We start from the raw sequence: 20,008 nt of genomic DNA on the forward strand, positions 1-20,008 counted from the left end.
TCACCTGATGTATCATAGAACCTTGGGTATCTTTGAGTTGTTGAGATAATCACTCTAGCCCAACTCCATGTATCTCTCCAGTATGGCAGTCTCACAAAGGCATAGTTCTAGGTCTGACCCTTCTCCCAGTTTCCAACCCTGTTTCGTCCTACTCTGCTTGTCCTCTCCCACCCTACTCTGCTGTGCCTCAAACTCAGCAGCTCTGCAGCCGACCCCACCCCTTATCCGCGGCCACATTCTGTTCCCCTGCTTTGCTGCTGGCCTCTCTGGCTGACCCCACCAAGAGGCAGTGCTACCTCCTGCTGTGCGGGCTCTGAGCCTCCTTTGCATTCCCACCTTACAGTGGCACTGGTCCTCACCTCCCTTACCTTGTGTTGGAGCAATTGCAATAGCTTTTAAAATGATTTCCCCATCCTTATCCCCTCATGCTCTCTCCCTTCCCATCCATCTTGCCAGATCAATGTTCCCAAGAACATTTTAGAAATCTTACGACAGTGCTGCCCAGACGTCTCCAGGGGCTGCCAGTGCCCATCTAAGTCCCAACCCCTAACCTGACAATTAGATGCCTCCCTCCCTGAGCTGTTGGTGAGCTTTTCCTAAGCTTTCCCTCCCCAACTCCAAAAGGATCCCTACACCTGCCCTAGTCACTCCTCAGACTCCTCCCGCCCTCTCCCATCGCTGTCTCACCCCAGGCCCCCACCCACAGGGAACAGCCACAGTCTCTCATTCATTCTTGGGGCTCAACTCAAACATCACAGTCTCCACAAAGTTGCTCACAGGTCTCTCAGTGGAGGGAAAATATCCTCCCTCCCCTCCCTCCCCAGGGGCCTTCATCTGGGCTTCTCCTCTGGCCTTCCACATACTCCAGGGGTCATTCGTGTGCTCATTTAATCTCTCCTAGAAATTTCTTGAAGACAGCCAGGTTGTATTATTCAATCTCAGTCTTTCATGCAGCTCCTATCGCAGTCCTTGTTACACAGCAAGGGTTGAATATGTATTTTTGAAGCACGTTATTGAACTATCTACTGAAAAGTCATAGGAAGTTATGTAGGAGAAATGAAACTGATTCATAATATTCAAATCAAGGAATATATTAAATGAGTAAGACCAACTCACTCTCTCCTAAACTGATCTGGAGCCTTCTATATAGATGCTTTTTAGAAGAAAGGAAATGCCCGAGTTATTGCGTTATTCCTCTGAAACATTGCTGTTTCTTTTTAGGTTTTATTGATTTCATTGTGGAACCTACCTTCACTGTGCTCACGGACATGACCGAAAAGATCGTCAGTCCGTTAATCGACGAAACCTCCCAAACTGGCACTACAGGACAGAGGCGTTCAAGGTCAGTGGAGAAGCTTGAGGGCTGGGGGTGAGGTTGGCCTGTCCGTGAGGATGGAATTCTCTTGTGGGAGATGGGGGCGGTATTTCATAATCATGTTTGCCTTACTTCCTCATAAGAGTCTGTCTGCCCCTTGCCTTCTCCCAGAGGAGATGGAATTGTACTATCTGTACTCTCCAGGCTGACCTGTAAGGGGGTGACCAAATCCTGACAGGCAAGTCCTGGGGCCAGCCTCCCCCACGCCCCATTCTCTCCTGGCCTTTGCTTGTGGCAACAATAATCACTAGACTTTTACCTGCTGTGCCCAGATAGTCCCTGCTTCTAATACTCCAAACAGACAGGACCACTGATCAGGGCTCTTACAAGAAGTGAAACTGACTTTTGGTTTCTAGGTTTGTGAAGAGAATGAAGTAGAGAGAAAAAGCTGAAAGTTTGAAACCACCTTCTGCCACCACATCACTATATCAAGGACAGATTAGTAGCCGAAGAACACAGGCTCTGAAGTCAGATTGCCAGCGGTAAAAATCCTGACCCTGTCACTATTAGCTGTGCAATCTCAGGCCAGTTGCCTTGCTTCCCTCGTCTAAGCAAATGTGGACTATGGCACTCGTGGGGTGCTGGGAAAGTTAAGTAAGTTATTCAGCACACGTGCCCCCCACAGAACAGGGTCTGGCACAAGCAGTGCCAGCTACAGTAAAGCTAACACTTAGCCTTAATTGGTGATACCACTACCATTATTACCACCCACCTTCCTCCCCTCCTCATCCATGCCACACCTTGGGCTTTGTCACACAGGAGAAAGAAGAGAAATGGAATGAGTAGGACAAAGAGAAGCAAAGAGCAGGAACAGGAGTAAAGGCAAGAGGAAAATTAGGACAGTGGGCCCCCTGGGATGCCCAGGTGGATTGACTCTCTTGAGGTTGCCAGTGAGGGGGACAGAAGCCCCCTACCCGAGTCCCTGTGGCCCTGCAGCTCTTCGGGAGCACTGGTTGAAACATGCCCTGCTTGTCTACTCAGCCTTAATTGTCCTTTAGTGAAGTTGCATTCATATCAGTCACTGCTTTAACCACTGGGAGCAGGAGTTACTTCTTTGAAATTTTTCCAGAAGGATGATCTTCGCAGTCACCCATGGCTTAAAGCATAAAGTATTCATATAAAGACAGGTCTTTTGCATGACACAATCTCCCACAATCTCCACGCTGTCTGTGCCGCTCCGTCTTCTCCCAGCAACGTTAAAGAGATCATCGCTTGTCCTGGTCCTGGAGACCCTGGGGTCAGAGGGACCCTGAGTGCAGGGGACGGGTAGGGCTGGAGTAAAAGAGAATCAAGTTGCTGGGTAACTTGGGAAAGTGGTCAGTGTCGAAGCAGGTAGGTGAACTGTGGAATCAAGTAGAAATTCGAGTTCAAATTAGTCAATTTTAGAGACTAGAAGAGCCAAAATTTGTGTGAGGGGATTCTGGTTATTGGAAAAAATAAGCAGCCAATTAGCACAGAAGATATGTGAGGAAAAATGAGATTCTAAAGGCTGCAATGTTGATACTTTCCTGCTGAAAATACAGAATTCCCCACCTGTTATCTACAGAAAATAGGATAATTTCACAGTAATAACTCAATGAATGCTAACCACTTCTATCCTGGGCTTGCTCCTTGGCAGACATTTTCAAAACTAACTGTCCTCTTTGGTATGATTTTGTCCTCCAGCTTGAACAGCATCAGCTCAGCAGATGCAAAGCGCTCAGGTGTCAAGAGCTCTGGGTCAGAGGGAAGTGCCCCAATCAACAATTCCGTCATCCCAGTTGACTACAAGAGCTTTAAAGCCACTTGGACTGAGGTGGTGCACATCAATCGGGAGAGATGGAGGGCCAAGGTGCCCAAAGGTAACATCTTCCAGGAGACCTGCCCAAACCAATCCGGTACCCACTCATAAAACAAGGGATTGCCTTCCCTGCTTTGTAGGTGTTGCAAATTAAACACAATCGCTCAGGATGCAGATTCAAATATTAGGATCTACCATCTTTTGATCTTCGTTATATTTAACACTCAGTGCATGATAAAATGTGGCTGACCTCCAAGCCTCCTGACATCTTGCCCTTTTGTGCTCGGTGACTAAACTCCTTTTTCTAGTATGAAGACTCTGCAGGAGATGGGGGCTACTTTTTTGGTTTCTGCTAGACCATCTTGTCATTCTCATTTCATGTCATGTGGCACAACTGTGAGGCCTTTATTTCTTCTTTTACTTGAGTAAAGCCCAGCCATTAGCCACCTTACCTTGGCCATTATGTTGGGATATAAGGAGATTTAATTTTCTTACATGCATTTTTACCTTCCTCATATATTCACAGTATTCCTTCACTCTTATTTTTTTTTTTTTTTTTTTTTTTTTTTGAGACAGAATGAGTCTCATTCTGTCACCCAGGCTAGTGTGCTGTGACATTAGCCTAGTTCACAGCAACCTCAAACTCCTGGGCTTAAGCGATCCTCCTGCCTCAGCCTTCCAAGTAGCTGGGACTACAGGTGCCCATCACCATGTCCGGCTAATTTTTTCTGTTTTTAGTAGACATGGAGTCTTGCTCTTGCTGAGGCTGGTCTTGAACTCCTGACCTCAAGTGATCCTCTTGCCTTGGCCTTTCAGAGTGCTAGGATTACAGGTGTGAGCCATGGCACCCAGCCTTCCTTCACTCATTGCTCAGACTATAGAACTACTCTTCTGAGATGATAGTAACTTATCAGTAAACAGGAATTCCCTGAAGCAAACATCACCAAAACTCAGACCAGAAAAGTTGTAGCTTTTTTGGTACTATCAACAGAAAAAGATGGAAACCTGTGTGTGTCTTGGAAGCTTAAACTCATTTGTGCATACATACATTTGTGCTTATTGAACACATACTACATGATCCACACATACTATATGATGACACTGTGGTCTAGGTAGAGATGCAGTATGTGCACAGGCAGCAAAACCCTGAAATAAGGAGTCTAAAGCTGTGACACCTGATTCTAGGGAGGGATACAAACAGGGGTGAGTCTGGGGGCTCAGTGAGGAGACTGATCCCACTGGGCTTTGCAGAGGTGAGCCTTCAACAATGGTCACTTTAGTAGGGACAGGGTCTTACTCTTGCTCAGGAAGGTCTCGAACTGAGCCCAGGAGTTTGAGGTTGCTAGATCTATCATGTGCCTCCTGTGTGCCAGGCTGTGCCCAGTGCCAAGGGTACAGGGATGAATAACAGACATCCTCATCCTCAAAGCACACAGTCATGTGGCAGGGGAGGAGAAGGGACATTGTCGTAGCATTTCATTCAGAGGAAGAATGGGAGTTCAGTCAAGGCCTTGCACTTGTCACCAGCACCTATTAGCCTGAGCCCTAGACCCTCACAACAGGCAAAAAGTGTTTTCTACCAAAACACAACGTCCCACAGCTTCATCCTCCCAGTGTCAGCACACCAGGTGAGAAGAAGGGAAGGTGCACTAGGGAAGAGCATGTTCTGGTGGTCTTGGTTCCCATACATTCGGTGTAGGAGAGAAACATCCCCATTGTTGGAGTTATTCAAAGGCCAGCCACTGTGACTTGCCCACAGAATCCTGTCCACGTGGCTGCTCATTTCAGGTGAGGCAAAGGATTTATATTTATGGTGCCTTGGGCATAATCAGACCCTTATCCTTTCAGGACAGATGTTGCACCCTGAGCTATGGAGGGAGCCAACACCTCTTCCATATTCTAAGCATACCCTCTCCCAGTCCAGTCAAATGCTTTAAACATTTAAATCCTCCCCATGGGCAGGCATTGCAAGCAGCGATGGCAGCTACTGCATCATCTCAAAAGAAGCACTCCCTTGCAATCAATTATGCTCATTACACTTGAAAATCCAATTCCTGACAACATGCAACTTAAAGAGGTACTTCAAAATAATTTGTTTGCAATTATCTGGGTTACTAAAATTGCCTTCCGAAACTAATCACTGGGGGAAACATTAGATGGTTTCTTTTCTGGGGAAAAACTGGCCCTTAAAAAAAGGACAAGTAAATAAACAGCTAATAATTTTTAAATGTATGAGGTATACAAATAGAGGTACTGTGTGCTTAAGCTGTTTTGGAAGCATAATAGGAGTTGTCCCTAACACCGCTTGGGGTGTTTGGGAAGGCATTGTGTAGCAGAACTTGAAGGACGCCTGGGGTGAAGACCTGAAGGAGGTGTTGCATTTAGAAATGGGAAGAAGGAGAAAGGGGGTGACAAAGGCGCAGAGCCTGGGTTATGGATATTTTTGAGAGGATAATTTGGTTATAAAAGTAAATTTCAGTTAGTGGGGGAAAGGGAGAATTGAATCCTGACTTGCAAGGTGTTCTTTGGCAAATTCAGATAGATTCTTTGAGACTCCATTTTGGAGATGATGATGCACATCACAGAGTTGATGCAAATAATAGAAATTATATATATAAAGCACTGAGAACAGAGTCTGCACATGGCTAGAGCCTAATAAGTGGTAGCTCTTATTTATGCAAATTGGAAAAGAAGATTAGAGGTTTGCATGCAAAGTTAAGAAGCTGGTGGTAAAAATACCAACCTATACCTAATATCTTACAACATTCTCAGCCTCCCAGTGATGCTGTTGACTGGTTGCCTGTTGCTAATAAGAAATCCAGTCTGTATCTGTTTTCTGTGGGTCTGCACTGGATTATCCCAGGCTATTTTGCTCATTGCTCTTTTTTTCCAAAGCACCCTAATTTCAAGAAAGCCTGCCTTCCACGGGGCATGGGGAACTTGAACATGTATTGTTATTAAACTGATCAGAAATGGGTCTTGGTTTTCTTATCCAACCTGATTTACAAAGCCAGGGTAGGCCAGAACCCATAGTTATTAAGAAAGATTAAATCAGTATTTGTGTGTAACTCTCAGAGCTAAAAATCATTATTCTCAACCAACTATGCATGAGTACAACAATTTGCAAGTCTGATCAAGATTGATTAATTTCCATTCAGCAGTTAATAATTTTTTAACATTTATTTTCTGGTATAGCAATAACATGCGTTTGGATTACAAATGCAGAAATGTGAAAAATATGTATGCAAAAGAAAATAAAAATTATGTATGACCTCTCTAGCCATATATAACTATTGTTAAAATTTGATGTAATTCTTTTTAATTTGCTTTACTATGCCTATGTATAAGTAAAAAATTTCCCCATAAGTTGGGATCATAATATAATATTATCTTGTATTCTGCTTTTCCATTTCTGTCTTGAGTATTTTATCCTGATACTGAATATTCTGATTTTAATGGCTACATTGTATGGAATACCGTAGTTGAACCTTCCTCTGTAACTGAGCATTTAGGTTTCCAGCTCTTCATTGTTCCATATAATGTTATGAACGTGCAAGTTCAAAAGTCTCTGGGCCTAATTCTGATTGTTTATCCAGGATAAATTCCTAGATGTGGAATTCCTCTGTCAAAGTAGATGAAATTTTTAAAGCCCTTGGTATGTATTTTCAAATTTCTGTCAAGACATTTTTTGTTTTACCAATTTTCTCTCCCAGTTAGAAATATAGCAGAGTGTCTATTTCTCTATGCTATTCACCTTTCATTTTTCCCATTAGATTGTTTACATTCTTATTATTTATTCATAATAATTCTTTATAAATTGAAGTGATAATTATTCACAGTTTTTAAAATATCTTGCAATTTCTCCTCCACTCCAGTTTGTCATATGCCTTTAACTTTGCTGATGGTATTTTTTATACATCCTATTTTTATTTTACCAGAAATTGCCTTTATGTTTTTTGAGTTATAAGCCTCTGTAAATGTCAACATGAAATAGTATATAGTCATATGCCTTTGCAAATACTGAGAAATGTAGTGAGTTTTTACTCACTTCCTTCATCATCATTAATTGTTATTTTATAATCAACATATCCTTGACATTTTTTTTAATGTTTGCATCATTTTACCTCCAGTTTAACAGTAATTACTTTTATCTAACATTAAGCTTTACTAGTTTCATTGTATATTGTTAACATATTTTACTCATTTTTGAGTTTTTAATATTGATTGATTTTTTACTGTCAGCCGGAGCACTTCTTTTTTTTTTTTTTTTTTAAGAGACAAGGTCTCACTCTGTCACACAGACTGGCAGATGGAAGTGCAGCAATGTAATCATAGCTCACTGCAGCCTCGAATTCCTGGGCTCAAGCAATCCTCCTAACCCAGCCTCTTGAGTAGCTGGGACTACAGATGTGAGCCAGCATGCCTCACCTGGAACACTTCTTTGACTAAAATTTTCAGGAGGTTCCTTTGCGAACACCTCTGAATCCTTAACTGTCTAGAAATGCCTTTCTGTTGTTCTTGTGTATAATCGAGACTTGACTATTCAAAATTCATACAGTATTTTGGTTGGCTTTTTTCGGTCACTTTCTCTATTTTTCTCACTCTCTCTCCCTTTCTTTCTCTCTGTTGGTTGGTAGGTAGTTTAAGTAGACATTTCAGAAAATTATATCAAGGGATAACTAGACCATATTATTTTTAACTATGAGCCTATCGTACCAGGAAGGCAAATTAAATGAAGAAGTGAGTGTATTTCTCCAGGACTGTGCAGACATTCGGTGTGGGATAGAACTGGTTCTCTGTTGGAAGAAATGTAATTTAGCTGCTTGCTATTGGCCCTTTTCATGAATCTCATCACCACAGATAGTTTGAAATGAGAAGCCAAGGAAAGAGAGGTGAACCATGTTGTTTGCTTTCTACTAGTCTGGAAGCCTAGGAGTGCAAGGATGCTAAATCTAAGACCTGAAAGATTAATTCTCTCTATACATGCCATCAATGGAACATGTTAGCATGTACACATTAACTGTGTTCCCACCTGATTCTTCTCACTGTAGGCAAATGTCATCTATACTAATAATTTCACCCTGAAAACATAAGGGAATCTAGTTGCAGTGGAAAAGATCTACCTCTCATTGATTTATTTATTTTTCTTATTTATGTTCTTGCTGGTTTTTGTCTATGCGTTTTGAGTATTAGCACTTTGGGTACTGTATGGTTGATCACACCAATATCACCTATCTCAGAGACATGAGGCAGACATAGGTGTCAAACAGAGAAGGTGAACACCATCGCAGGGCCACCCACTGGAAGGTGATCGCTGCAGAGAAAGGAATCACACGGTGCGGCAGACTCATATCCAGTTTGGTCATGATGTCAGAAGAGCTGCCATTAGTTGATTTAAACATTAATTGCCTGATAGCTGCAGTTGAGCAAAACAATATTTGCTTCTGAAATGTACCTCCTACCCAGTTTTTTTGTGGGTTTTTTTGGCCAAATTTCCCCTGGAAAATTGGTCTGACTCAGTTGTCAAACAAATTTTTCTGGCTCAGATAATATTTTATGCCCTTTTGTAGCAAACCAGAATTTAACACCTTCAGTTTTTATCAAACTTATTTCCAACTTGGGGATATTTTGAATATTGAAAGTTTGCCATGGATTCAGTGGGGATTGTGTGAGGGGTTGTAAATTATTTTTTGGAACTGATACCAGATTCTGAGAATGAATGAATTCTCCTCCCCCTTTCCTCAGTTTCCCTCTCTGTAGTAATAACAGTCATCTTTTTACTCACCTACATTAGCAGTTAAGGAAACTAGGAAACTGACATTTGCCAAATGGATAACTCTTTCAGGATAAGACTTGAGAGTTTGTATATGTTTTACATTATGCCAACCTAGGTTGCTGAAGATGGAATATGTACAATAAGGTGACAATGGCAGATAGGGGAAATCACATTCATGGAGTACATTTCATTTAGACAATGAATATTTCATGAGTGTATGCTATCCTCTGGTGCTGTGCCACGTACTGGGAGTTTAGTGATGGAGATCACGTTTGAACCCTGTCCCCAGGGCACTAAGGAAGGATGAGAGGAAGCCCGAGTGAACATTCTAGGGGGCCTTCTGAGTGTGGCCCTGAACCCTACTGAAGATGCTGTTTCACCATCTTCTGCGGGGGCATTCTTTCACTCTTTGGTTGTCCCTTTCTGTAGAAGTCATATTACACTGAACATGCACATAATTATGTTATTTGTAAAGAAATCTTTCCTTACTTTTTCAATGTAAGTTATAAATATATCCTGTTTGGAAGTAGAATGTCATGAAATACCAAATAGAAACATTTAAAATTTAAATAAGTCATTCTCAACCCTGACTGCATGTTAGAATCACCTGGAAAACATTTAAAACATCCTATATTCCTGCCCTTCCCCCTCCAGAATCTTATTTGGTTTGTCTGGAGTGAGGCCAGGGCATTTAGTTTGCATGGATGGATGGATGGAGCAGTGAATGAAAGGATGGCTGAAAACCTCCTAATATATTAAGGAGGACACCTCAAGTAAGCAAATGGAAGGGCAGGAAAAGTAGAATAAAGCCAGACATGAGAGACATCTACAAAACACATGCCATAAAGCCTCGTGAACATGGGAACCTGGACCAAATTTGGCCTTTGAGCTCTTTAGCAGGGAAACATGATCAGGTGCATGAACAGTCTGGTGTCCATTAGATTACAAGTAAACACATTATCTATGATAGCTAGCTTTTTTTCAGGACCAGGACAAGGGAAATAACGTGGACCCCTGATAATAAGGTGTGAGACATTGATGTAGTTTGGATGTTTGTCCCCTCCAAATCTCATGTTGAAATCTGATCTCTAATGTTGGAAGGGGGGCCAAGTGGGAGGTGTTCGGGTCATGGGGACAGATCCCTCATGATGGCTTGGTGCCCTCCCACAATAGTGAGTGGGTTCTCACTCTATTAGTTCTTGCAAAAGCTGATTGTTTAAAAGAGCATGGGCACCCCCTCCTCTCTCTCTAGCTCCCCACTCTCACCAAATGACACACCTGCTCCCCCTTTGCTGCCTGTCATGAGTAGTGGCTTCCTGAGGCCCTCCCCAGAAGCAGATGCTGGTGCCATGCTTCTTGTACAGAACTGTGAGCCAAATAAACCTCTTCTCTTCATAAATTACCCAGTCTCTCATATTTCCTTTAAAGCAACACAATACTAAGACAGACATGTTTAACACACGTAGAGAAAAATGCAGTAATGCTTTTCCCAGTGGAAGTTGATGGCACAGGCTGGAAGGCCTTTTGAGTGAATTGAAAGCTAGATGGGGTGAGTCTCTAGAACTTAGGCAGGACTGGTCTCTGTTGGGCGCCTTCCATGAGGGTTACTTTCTACAACCCAGCTCCACCTTGTTGCCTCCCAGGCCCTGCAGGGTCTGAACCCTGCCTTTCCTTGGTCACTTAAAGACATCATGTGGCACTAATCCCTTGCCAAGTTTTCTTTAGCCACACTGGCTAACTCAGTGTCCTTTAAATACACCAAGCTCATTCCTGCCTCTTGGTTTTTGCATTGTCTAGTTCCTCTGCCTGAAATGCTGTTTCTTCCAATTATTACACAGCCAATTCTTCATTGTTCAGGACATGGTCAAATATCACCTTCTTAAGGAAGCCTTCTCTGCTTTCTTCTCTAATGCCACCTCCTTCCCCGTGTTCCATCATATTATTCCGCTTAAGTTTTTTCCAAAGCACTTTTCACAATCTGAAATTATCTTACTCATTTGTTTACTTAATTGTGGTCTTTTCCATACGTTTGTCTTGCTTGCTGCTATATTCCCAATACCTGCATCAGTGCTGGACATTATAGCTGCTCAATAAATATGAGTTGGATGAACTAACCAGTCTTTTCATAAGCACTTGACCTGCGCAATTAGGCTGTGTTTTTGATTAAGCTCAGAGCCAGGCACTTTTATAATCTGCCAAATTGGAAATAATGCTGACATCTCATCAAAAGGGAGGACACAGACCAGGCACCTGACCAAACTAAAGGCAACTTCTAATCTTATGGACAGTTTGAGGACCATGTTTTTTCCATAAGGCTTAATTATCCTCTTCCTACTTTTAAATTCACAGTGTCCTGAATGTGCATTTTTCTAGTGGTGGTTATTTTTCCTGACTTTTTGTTTTGTAATCAGTTATTTATGTTTAAACTCTAGGTCTTAAGCAAACCTACGTGAAACTCCAATTTCTACTGTGGCTGTGGGAAAGTTTTTGTAATGTCTCTGAGCCTTATTTTCACATTTTTCAAATAATAGTAGCTGCTCGAAGGTTGGTTTGAGGATGAAAAGAAATAATCCTTGAAAAGCACTTAGCATAATACCTGGCACAGAGGACACATGCAATAGAAGCTATCGATAATTACAATATTAATAATACCATTGCAGTATTGGTTTATTAATTATTATCCTTATTTTTATTTTCTCCCTGCCTCCTCCTCTAACTTACTGTTTTCAGAAATGTCATCATCATGAACCTATTTTGTTGGTTTCCTGAATATATTAACACACGCCAGTCTGACTTGAATTAACCAACAGTATACCCAAATACTCGGTAAACACCTTAGGTCCCCTTAGTGTGTTCAAAGAGGTAATTCTGCTAATGGCCTGACCTCTTTTGCTCTTTGCTGCGCCTTTCCTGACTGGCCATGGACGCAGAGGAGAAGGCCAAGAAGGAAGCAGAGGAAAAGGCTCGCCTGGCCGCGGAGGAACAGCAGAAGGAAATGGAGGCCAAAAGCCAGGCTGAAGAAGGCACATCTGGCAAGGCTGAGAAAAAGACATCTGGAGAAGCTAAGAATCAAGTCAATGGAACGCGCACAAACAAAAGTGACAACCCCCGTGGGAAAAATTCCAAAGCTGAGAAGTCGTCAGGAGAAAAGCAACAGAATGGTGAGTACACTTGTGCGCTGGGGAAAGGCTCTTTTCCGGGCGTTAATGACATGATGAATGGAAACTGGCAAACAGCCTCACCCATGACAGCAGCCCTCGGAGGCTTCCCTGCTCATCCGATTCCTGCTGACCGCACCTCCCTGGGCCGTGGGTGCCATCAGGATCCCATCTGAAACAGCCACCAGCTCACCTGTGTCATTCTCTCTGGGGAGATTTATAGCTTTCTGGCCCTTCCCAGCTGCCCTGGAGACTCTAGCCAGTGCCTGCCTGCCCACCAGGTGGAAATTACTATTAGTATAGCATTAGTATAACCCCAGCACAGTCCCGAGTGCTCACTGCCCAGATGGGTGGACAGTCTGCCGTATGTACCATCTCCCTAGAAGGGTGAGGCCCCAGGTCTTCCTAAGGCCTATTCCTGTAGTACGTGTCTATGTGTCTATATGTGCATAAGTGTACACATCAGGGTGACTAGCCTGCCCAGTTTGCCTGGGACCGAGGAGTTTCCTGGGACACAAGGCTTTCTATTTTAATACCTGAAAAGTTCCAAGCAAACTGGGTGAGCTGGTCGCCATACTGTGCATGTAGTTATTGATTTCTTATATTAATATTTAACATAACAAATATTGATTAACAAATATTTTCCAAGCACTGTGCTTGACACTGGGGATTTAGAAATGGAAAGGCTACAAGACGCCCAGGATTTCTTGGGAGATATGGACATCCTCACAAATAATTCTAGTGAAATGTGAGCAAGTAACAGTAGTGACATGGCAGATAAATGCCCAAGGAACGTGCAAAGAAAGAGACGTTATCTTTGTTGGGACTTGGGGTTATGAGATGGGAAGATGTCAGAGAGGGCTTCAAGAGGAAGTGGTGTGTGAGCTGGGTTTTAAATACTGACGTTTGCTGATCAGGTGGGACAGAGAGACTTTTCAGCAGAGAAAGCAAGATGAGCAAATGCACAGGCATGGAATTGGCTCCCTTGTTTAGGGACGGGCAGGAAGTTCAGAGTCACTGGAGTTTGCAAGTGCCAGCTTGTGGCCTAATAACAAAGTAGCTTAGCAAATAGACCTAGGCTCCAGTCACAGCTGTGTCTCTCCCTTCTTGGTGGCCTTGGCCAGGTTACTTAACCTTATGCTGTCCCTGTACAATGTATGTAGTGGTACCTGTTCATAGCTCAGGCCTCTTGGAGACTTCAGTAACGATCATGGTAGTAAAAACAACAAAACAATAACAACAAATTGGTGACTACACAACAGATGCTATTTTAAGTTCTCTCTTTACGTATTCATTCTCTTGCCTGGTAGGGCCAGGTGATCTCGGAACTGCGCTCTACCTATTATGCTGCAGGGCCTCAGTAAATGATTTCTACATGTAAAAGTGCTTAGCACAACGTTCTCCGGTTATTTTTACAGTTGAGCATGTGTAATTTGTATAATCAGAGGATGATATTTTAATATGTATACTAATAATAGCTCACATCACATTCCAAGAACTTTGCATAAATTCTTCCCGTTAACCCTGATGACCACGTTAGGAGGCAGGGAAAGTCATGATCTCAACTTGTTCATCCCTTTTCTGGTTGCTCTTAACTAATTTACTTTGTGCTCAAGTGTATCATAGTCCAGAAAAAAAAAAGTTTAATAAGAATTTATAGTGCACCTGTTAGAGATTTAGAGGGCAGTGCAAGACACCACTCGCTTCCCCTCCTGAGGTCTGAACCGACTGAGAGACAGAGACCTGAGTCAGAAAGCCAATGATCAAGATACAGCAACCGAAGCTGACTCGGGAAACACAGACCAGGCCTGCAGAGCACGTGGTCTTCACATACCTGCTCTGAACTGGGGTTCCCCAACCAGACATGGCGGACCCAGGCAGGTGCAGGACTCGCCCCCCTCCCCAGCACCCCAGCAGGCTGCTTCTGGAGTGACAGAAAAGGTGCATGTCTTGTAGAAAGCACACTTCAAAAGGAGATAAGATGTGGGTGGCTGGGCTGTGCCCCACCTCCTAGATAAATCCCTCCTCTCAAAGGAGGAGTAGGCGAGGGGTGGTGAGGGAGGCAAGATGTGTTCCTTCCTTCCTTTCGTTATTTTAGCAGAGTGGGCTAAAACTGTCTTTTCCATTAATAAAAGCAGTGATCATACGAGCATTATCATTTGTTGAATGCTTAGCATGTACCAGACGTTGTATTATACTTGAGATTTTACCTGCATTGAATCATTTAAAAATCCGGACAACTCTGTGAGGTAGAGACACTCATTCCCATCTTGCAGAGGGGGAAATTGAGACTCAGAAAGGTTAAATCACTTGTGGAAGGTCAGCAACCATTGAGTAGAGATCTCGAGTTAATCTCAGTTATGTCTGAGTCTCAATTCTCTATTCCGTAACCAGCTTTTCCCCACTATATTTGGTGCTGTCAGAGGGAACAGGGGATTGGAGAAATGTGGAGACTTAACCACTGTCCGTAAGAAGTTATAATGTGTCTATTCCAGAGGTCACTCACACGCTATGGCCAGATAGTAGATGTTTCAGGCTGTATGGTACGTAGAGTCTTTGTTGCAGCTACTCAGCATGCCATTTTGTTGTAAAAGCAGCCACATAATACATAAACAAATAAGCAAGTGTGTGTCTCAATGAACCTTTATTTATGGAAATTGGAATTTGAATTCTACATAATTATCATATATCATTAGATATTCATCTTTTTTCCAACCATTTAAAAATGCAAGAGCCACTCTTAGTTTGTGGGTCATACAAAACCAGGCAGTGGGACCAGGTTTGGTTCGTGGGACATAGTTTGCCAACCCTTGGTCTAGTCGGTGAGAGAAACCAATGAACACAAATAACCCAGTCACAGAGAAGGTTATACATCCTACCAGAGAGGTATAAATAAGGACTCAAAGAGGGTAGAAGTGGCAATAATTTACTTTGAAGTCAATTAGTGGGAGAGCCTAAAAGAAACAAAACGGAAGCCCGAGTCTTCAACTAGGTTGGTTGGTTTCGCAACTGTGTTTCTTTCCCAAAGTAAGCAACAGTCTACCATTTCCCTTAAAAATTAAGTATTAAATGAGAGGTGGGAAAAGAAATCAATTTAGAGCAATAATAAGAAAGGCTAATGGTGGTTTGGGACTGTGTTACAGCAGCCTAATTAAAATGATTTATAACTTCACAGAAAGGTTCTTTTGCTTCCCCCGTTTATTGAGTAATAGCTCACATTGGCCATTACACCATACAGCCCCTGGGAAATTACCTAATGGGTTCTGCTCAAGGAATATCATCAAACAAGCATGTGTCACTTTCCCGGCACCCTTCTTTGTGGGCTGCCCGGGATGTTTTCCAGGTTAGAGCTGAAGGATGTTAGTTAGGGGAATTCTTGAGGTTTGGGCCCTTGTTGGCAATCTTAGGATTCTCTAAGCTTTGCTCTCCATCGAGGCAACTTCCTCCCAAAGCCTCCCCAACTCTGGCTGAGAAGAGAGGCTGCCATGGGCTGCTGGCTAACATCTAGCAGATTGATCCAGAAGACATCTGGTGTTGCTGCAACTGTAGGTAAAGCTTCAGTTCAGAGCAGCCTGAAAGGTTTAAAATAGAGTGCATTAGGGGTGTGAAGACTCATTTAGGGAAGTAGGAACTAATTTGACTACAGGGCTCAAGATTCAGGATCTCTGAGTTCATCTCTGGCATCCTTAAAACATGGAAAAGCCAGTATTTGGACTGTTCCATGGGATTCTGAAGGAATCCTCTTTTGGACTGTGTCCTCCACTTAAACTCCTCCTTTTTGGACCCTGACCAGAGTAGACTCCCATTCGCAGTCCTTCTAACCAGTTCATCCTATTTCAGAATTAAAAATGAGAGGAAACCTGGGGAGTTTATTGACTTCTAACTTAGCTTAGGATTTGTCAAATTCCATTAAAAGTGTGTGCTTTGTGAAATATATCACAGTCAAAAATGGTCTTGAATTATCCTTAGATAACCATTTCTTATAGATTCATAGGCAAAGGCATTTAGAAATGGAAACAATAAACAGAAGTCTGAAATCTAAAACCTGAGCTTTGTAGGGAAGTTGTAAATACAGTAGAGAGCTCGGCTTCCAGAATCAGCCTGTCTGGGTAGCTGTGCTAAATTACTTTGTCTGCGCCTTAAGCTTTTCAGCCATAAAATGGAGGTGATCATACGAGTTTCAGGTCAATTCCCTACAAGTCAGCTTAAGCAAAATTACTTTCCAGGAAGATCAATTGGCCATTTGTCCAAGAGCTGTTAGACAAATGGCTTAAACCAGATCCATGGTAGCTGACAGGAGCAGTTTTGCTGCCAGAGGGAGAAGCAGGAGCGAGTCCATCATAGCGTGTGAAGCACATGCCGGTGGACGGCCCACGCCGCTCGCCATAGGTGGACTGGCCAGTGTCTGCCCATAGGGCTGCAGTGACGTTAAGGAAAAACTCAAACCTGGAAAACATCCTCAATCATTTGGTGAGTTGGTTATTCAGCAGATTGGCTGTGTAGGGACTGAATCTTTGACGAATTTGTCTACTTTCAATAATATGCCTTTATAATAAGAAGTTAAAGAAATGATTCATGCAAAGCATTTAGCACACTGCCTGGCACAAAGAAAGCGAAAAAAGACAAATCTCTTCCCTCGCACACACACATCTTGGAAGCCCTGCCTACTCCAATTATGATGACAGTCTTTTTTGCTTCAACAAGTACCAGTATTTGAGTAGTAGTATATTCTTGGTTTTATGCAGCCTAAAAAAAACCAAACACTGCCATTAGTAAAATTGATAAGAAAAATATTTAAAACTTGAAAATAAGTCTGGGGGAAGGTGTCCCTGACCGTTCCACGTCACACTGGCATATTGTAAAACAGTCCTGCCCAAGGATTATTATTAATAAATTATCTTAGACAGGAGGTAGCACACAGATTGCCAATATTTCTGGCTTTGCACAGCTCTGTGGCAGCTATGTATCTCTGCTGTTGCAGTCTGAGAGCAGCCATAGACGATGTGTAGATGAATGGGCAGGGCTGTGTTTCAGTAAAACTTTATTTACCGTAACAAGCTGCTGTCCAGATTGGCCCAGGAGCCATAATTTTCTGACCCCTGCTCTTAAAGAACAAGGCTGTTTTTATAACTTTGCTTTTTACTATTTGATTCCAGCTTCTAAAGTACTATAAAGTTAGACGCTAATTTATAGATTTTTTTTGACTGGTAGAGAAGATAACCCCAAAGGTTATGGCTTTATGGCCCTGTAGAACCTAACCAGTTTTGTCTCTAACCTAGCAATCTTATTTTAACACATTTCTAAAATGTCTAGAAATACCTAGTTTCTTAGCTGCTCTTAGAACCATCCCTACTTTCTCACTGGTTCCCTCATAAATGGGTTAAATACATTTTGATATGTGTTCATTTTACAGCTGTTAAGAGTAGTGTTTTTTAACTTTTACGAATTACACTTTGACAAGATAATTAATTAAAATAATAACTGTCATTGAATGATATGCCAGATACTACATTCATTACTTACATACTTTAAATGCATTTATCCTTATAATGTGCCTATAAAGCAGGTGTTAATATCCCCATTTTGCAGATTTTTCCTCACTACATACCCCAGCAATAAAGCTGAGCTACCTTTCTTGGGAGATAAACATGATTGACTTAAGTACAAGTACCCTGTTTAACAGGAACTTTCAGTCTCGATTTCCCAGTCATAATCCAATTTCCAGAATCTAACACGTGGTTACAAAAGATATTTATACTCAGACGTGTACTCCCTCATGACTTTCTTACCTTGACAGGTTTAAAGATGTTTATAACATCCCCTCAGCTGTATACATACACTGTTTGTCATGTTTATTACCTTCAGGTGACTTGAAAGATGGTAAAAATAAGACAGACAAGAAGGATCACTCGAACGTCGGAAATGATTCAAAGAAAACAGATGGTAAGACTATCTTTCTCATTCCGTTTTTCCTTAAAATGTGCAATTTAGTGCAAGCTTGTTAGAATCATACCTAAAATTGAAATAGTGGTTGTTAATATATTCTTATACCCTGAAAAAAAAAAACATTTCACTATATTTAAAGAATGCTATTATCCCTTTTTCAATAATTTATCATACAAATTATTGTTCATCTCTTCCCCTCCACCATAGTTTCTCATCACAACTGCTTTCTATACTCTTTCTTTTCCCAATGACCATTGTTTCATCTTAAATTTTATAAAAAGTTCATTCTAGCCTTGCTGGTTGGACAGCTGGAATGGAGTAACACATACTTCTAATATATTTATGAGGTTTTAATGGTGAATTGTGCGACATAAATTAGGAAATGTTCCATGTTTTCAGTTTTCACATTTTTTTACCGTGAATGAGTTATCACTTTTGGTTAAGACAAAAGCAGAACCAGTAATCTGTTCAGCATTATGTTGAGAGGCAACATATATGGTTGTAGAATGCAGTTTGGACAGCAAGAACCAATCCAAAACCGAAGTTAGAATGAACCTATTGAATACATCGTAATGTGCTTCGTGAGTATTTCTTTCCCTTTTCATAAATAACATGCCACTCTTTTTAAAATGTGAACATTCGAATTATATTACCCTCCAGATGTTGAACTGTTAGATTGAGAAGTCTGCTCTCACCTTTTATATAAACCTCATTGTTTCAGCTATAACAGGGGCTCATTCCTAGTTTATTCCTTCACACATGGACATAACATTAAGCTAAACATGAAAGTTTCCATGGAGTGGTTTTTGTTAGAATCCCAGACTCTGTTTGAATCACACCTCCCTGGAGGCATCATATTTGACACCAAGCTATTCTTTGAATAGTTCGATTAGAATACCTTTAAAGAACAAATGCTGGGTAATCAGGTTGAAGAGTAAGAAGAAATTTGAACATAACTCTTCACACATCTATTAAAAAGGAAGCAGCCCCTTTAGCTTTCAGCCCTGAGCCATGATGACGTGCTCTCTTTACTTGCATGCATGAAATCAATTCTCAAACCTTTCCTTTTAAGACCATTCAAATAATTCACTCCATGTGTCTTACATATCACATAATACCTGGGGAACACATACCTGCAATTTTTCACCAACTTGCTTATGCAAATGGAAATCACTTAACTAATGAGTGTGCCCTCCTTGAATCATTGTAACTACGAATTGAATTACACAGAGATAAAATACAATTCAAAATGACAGTTTCTCAGCCAAACTCTGTTATGGGGAAGGCTTGTTCAGATACTGGAGGCTCTTTGCCAGACTCTGTTAAACCCAAGTGAAGGCAACTTAAGCCAGAAAATGTACAGGGGAGAAATGGTGTCAGCTATCAACCCAGTACCTGGACACCTGCCCCATCCTGCATCTGGTGACGGACCCATTGCTCTCTGATCTAAATTTCTACAGCCCAAAAGCCCAGCATAAATCAAGTCACAAATTTATAATATGTGATCTTGAATCTTGTTGCATTTTTGTATTGTGGTACAAACATCTGCTATGATGTTGTCATGTGGCCATTACGGATTAAATTTATCATTTCCATAAAGTCCTTTTATTTTAACTGTGCCCCTTTTAACTGAATTACTCCCAAGTATTTAAAAGAATTAAACAGTTTTAGGGGGGAAAGTGATGAAATAGATTCTATATTCTATTGTACAAATAAGTGTAAAGTTTGATTGTTTAATGAACGGGATTCTTGATCTCTTGGGGCAGTAAACAGGCTGTAATTAATAAAGAAGCAGCCTTCTCTGATATCTAACCCTCTTTCCCTCCATAACCCTAATCTTCCAGTGCCTCAGGTGGGGCCTGGTGTTCCCCTATACTTGCAAGTTTGTATGCAAACATAAGCATGAACAATTTGCATTTTAATTTCACCTGATGAACTAACATGACGTCAGTCATCATCACTGCTTTGGTATC

The 20,008-nt window shown here is 41.7% G+C and overlaps 1 protein-coding gene across 2 annotated transcripts in view; it reads left to right on the top strand.

Annotated features, from left to right (window-relative positions):
* Positions 1–20,008, top strand: part of PDE1C (phosphodiesterase 1C) — a 485,677-nt gene that overhangs the window by 418,467 nt on the left and 47,202 nt on the right. For both annotated transcript variants that reach the window (XM_069461523.1, XM_069461524.1), the window contains 4 exons: positions 1,222–1,342; positions 3,041–3,216; positions 11,862–12,092; positions 17,955–18,032. In XM_069461523.1, the coding sequence (XP_069317624.1) occupies positions 1,222–1,342; positions 3,041–3,216; positions 11,862–12,092; positions 17,955–18,032 (606 nt within the window). The remainder of the gene's footprint in view (positions 1–1,221; positions 1,343–3,040; positions 3,217–11,861; positions 12,093–17,954; positions 18,033–20,008) is intronic.

This window comes from Eulemur rufifrons, chromosome 29, assembly GCF_041146395.1.
Source record: "Eulemur rufifrons isolate Redbay chromosome 29, OSU_ERuf_1, whole genome shotgun sequence".
Lineage (NCBI taxonomy): Eukaryota > Metazoa > Chordata > Mammalia > Primates > Lemuridae > Eulemur > Eulemur rufifrons.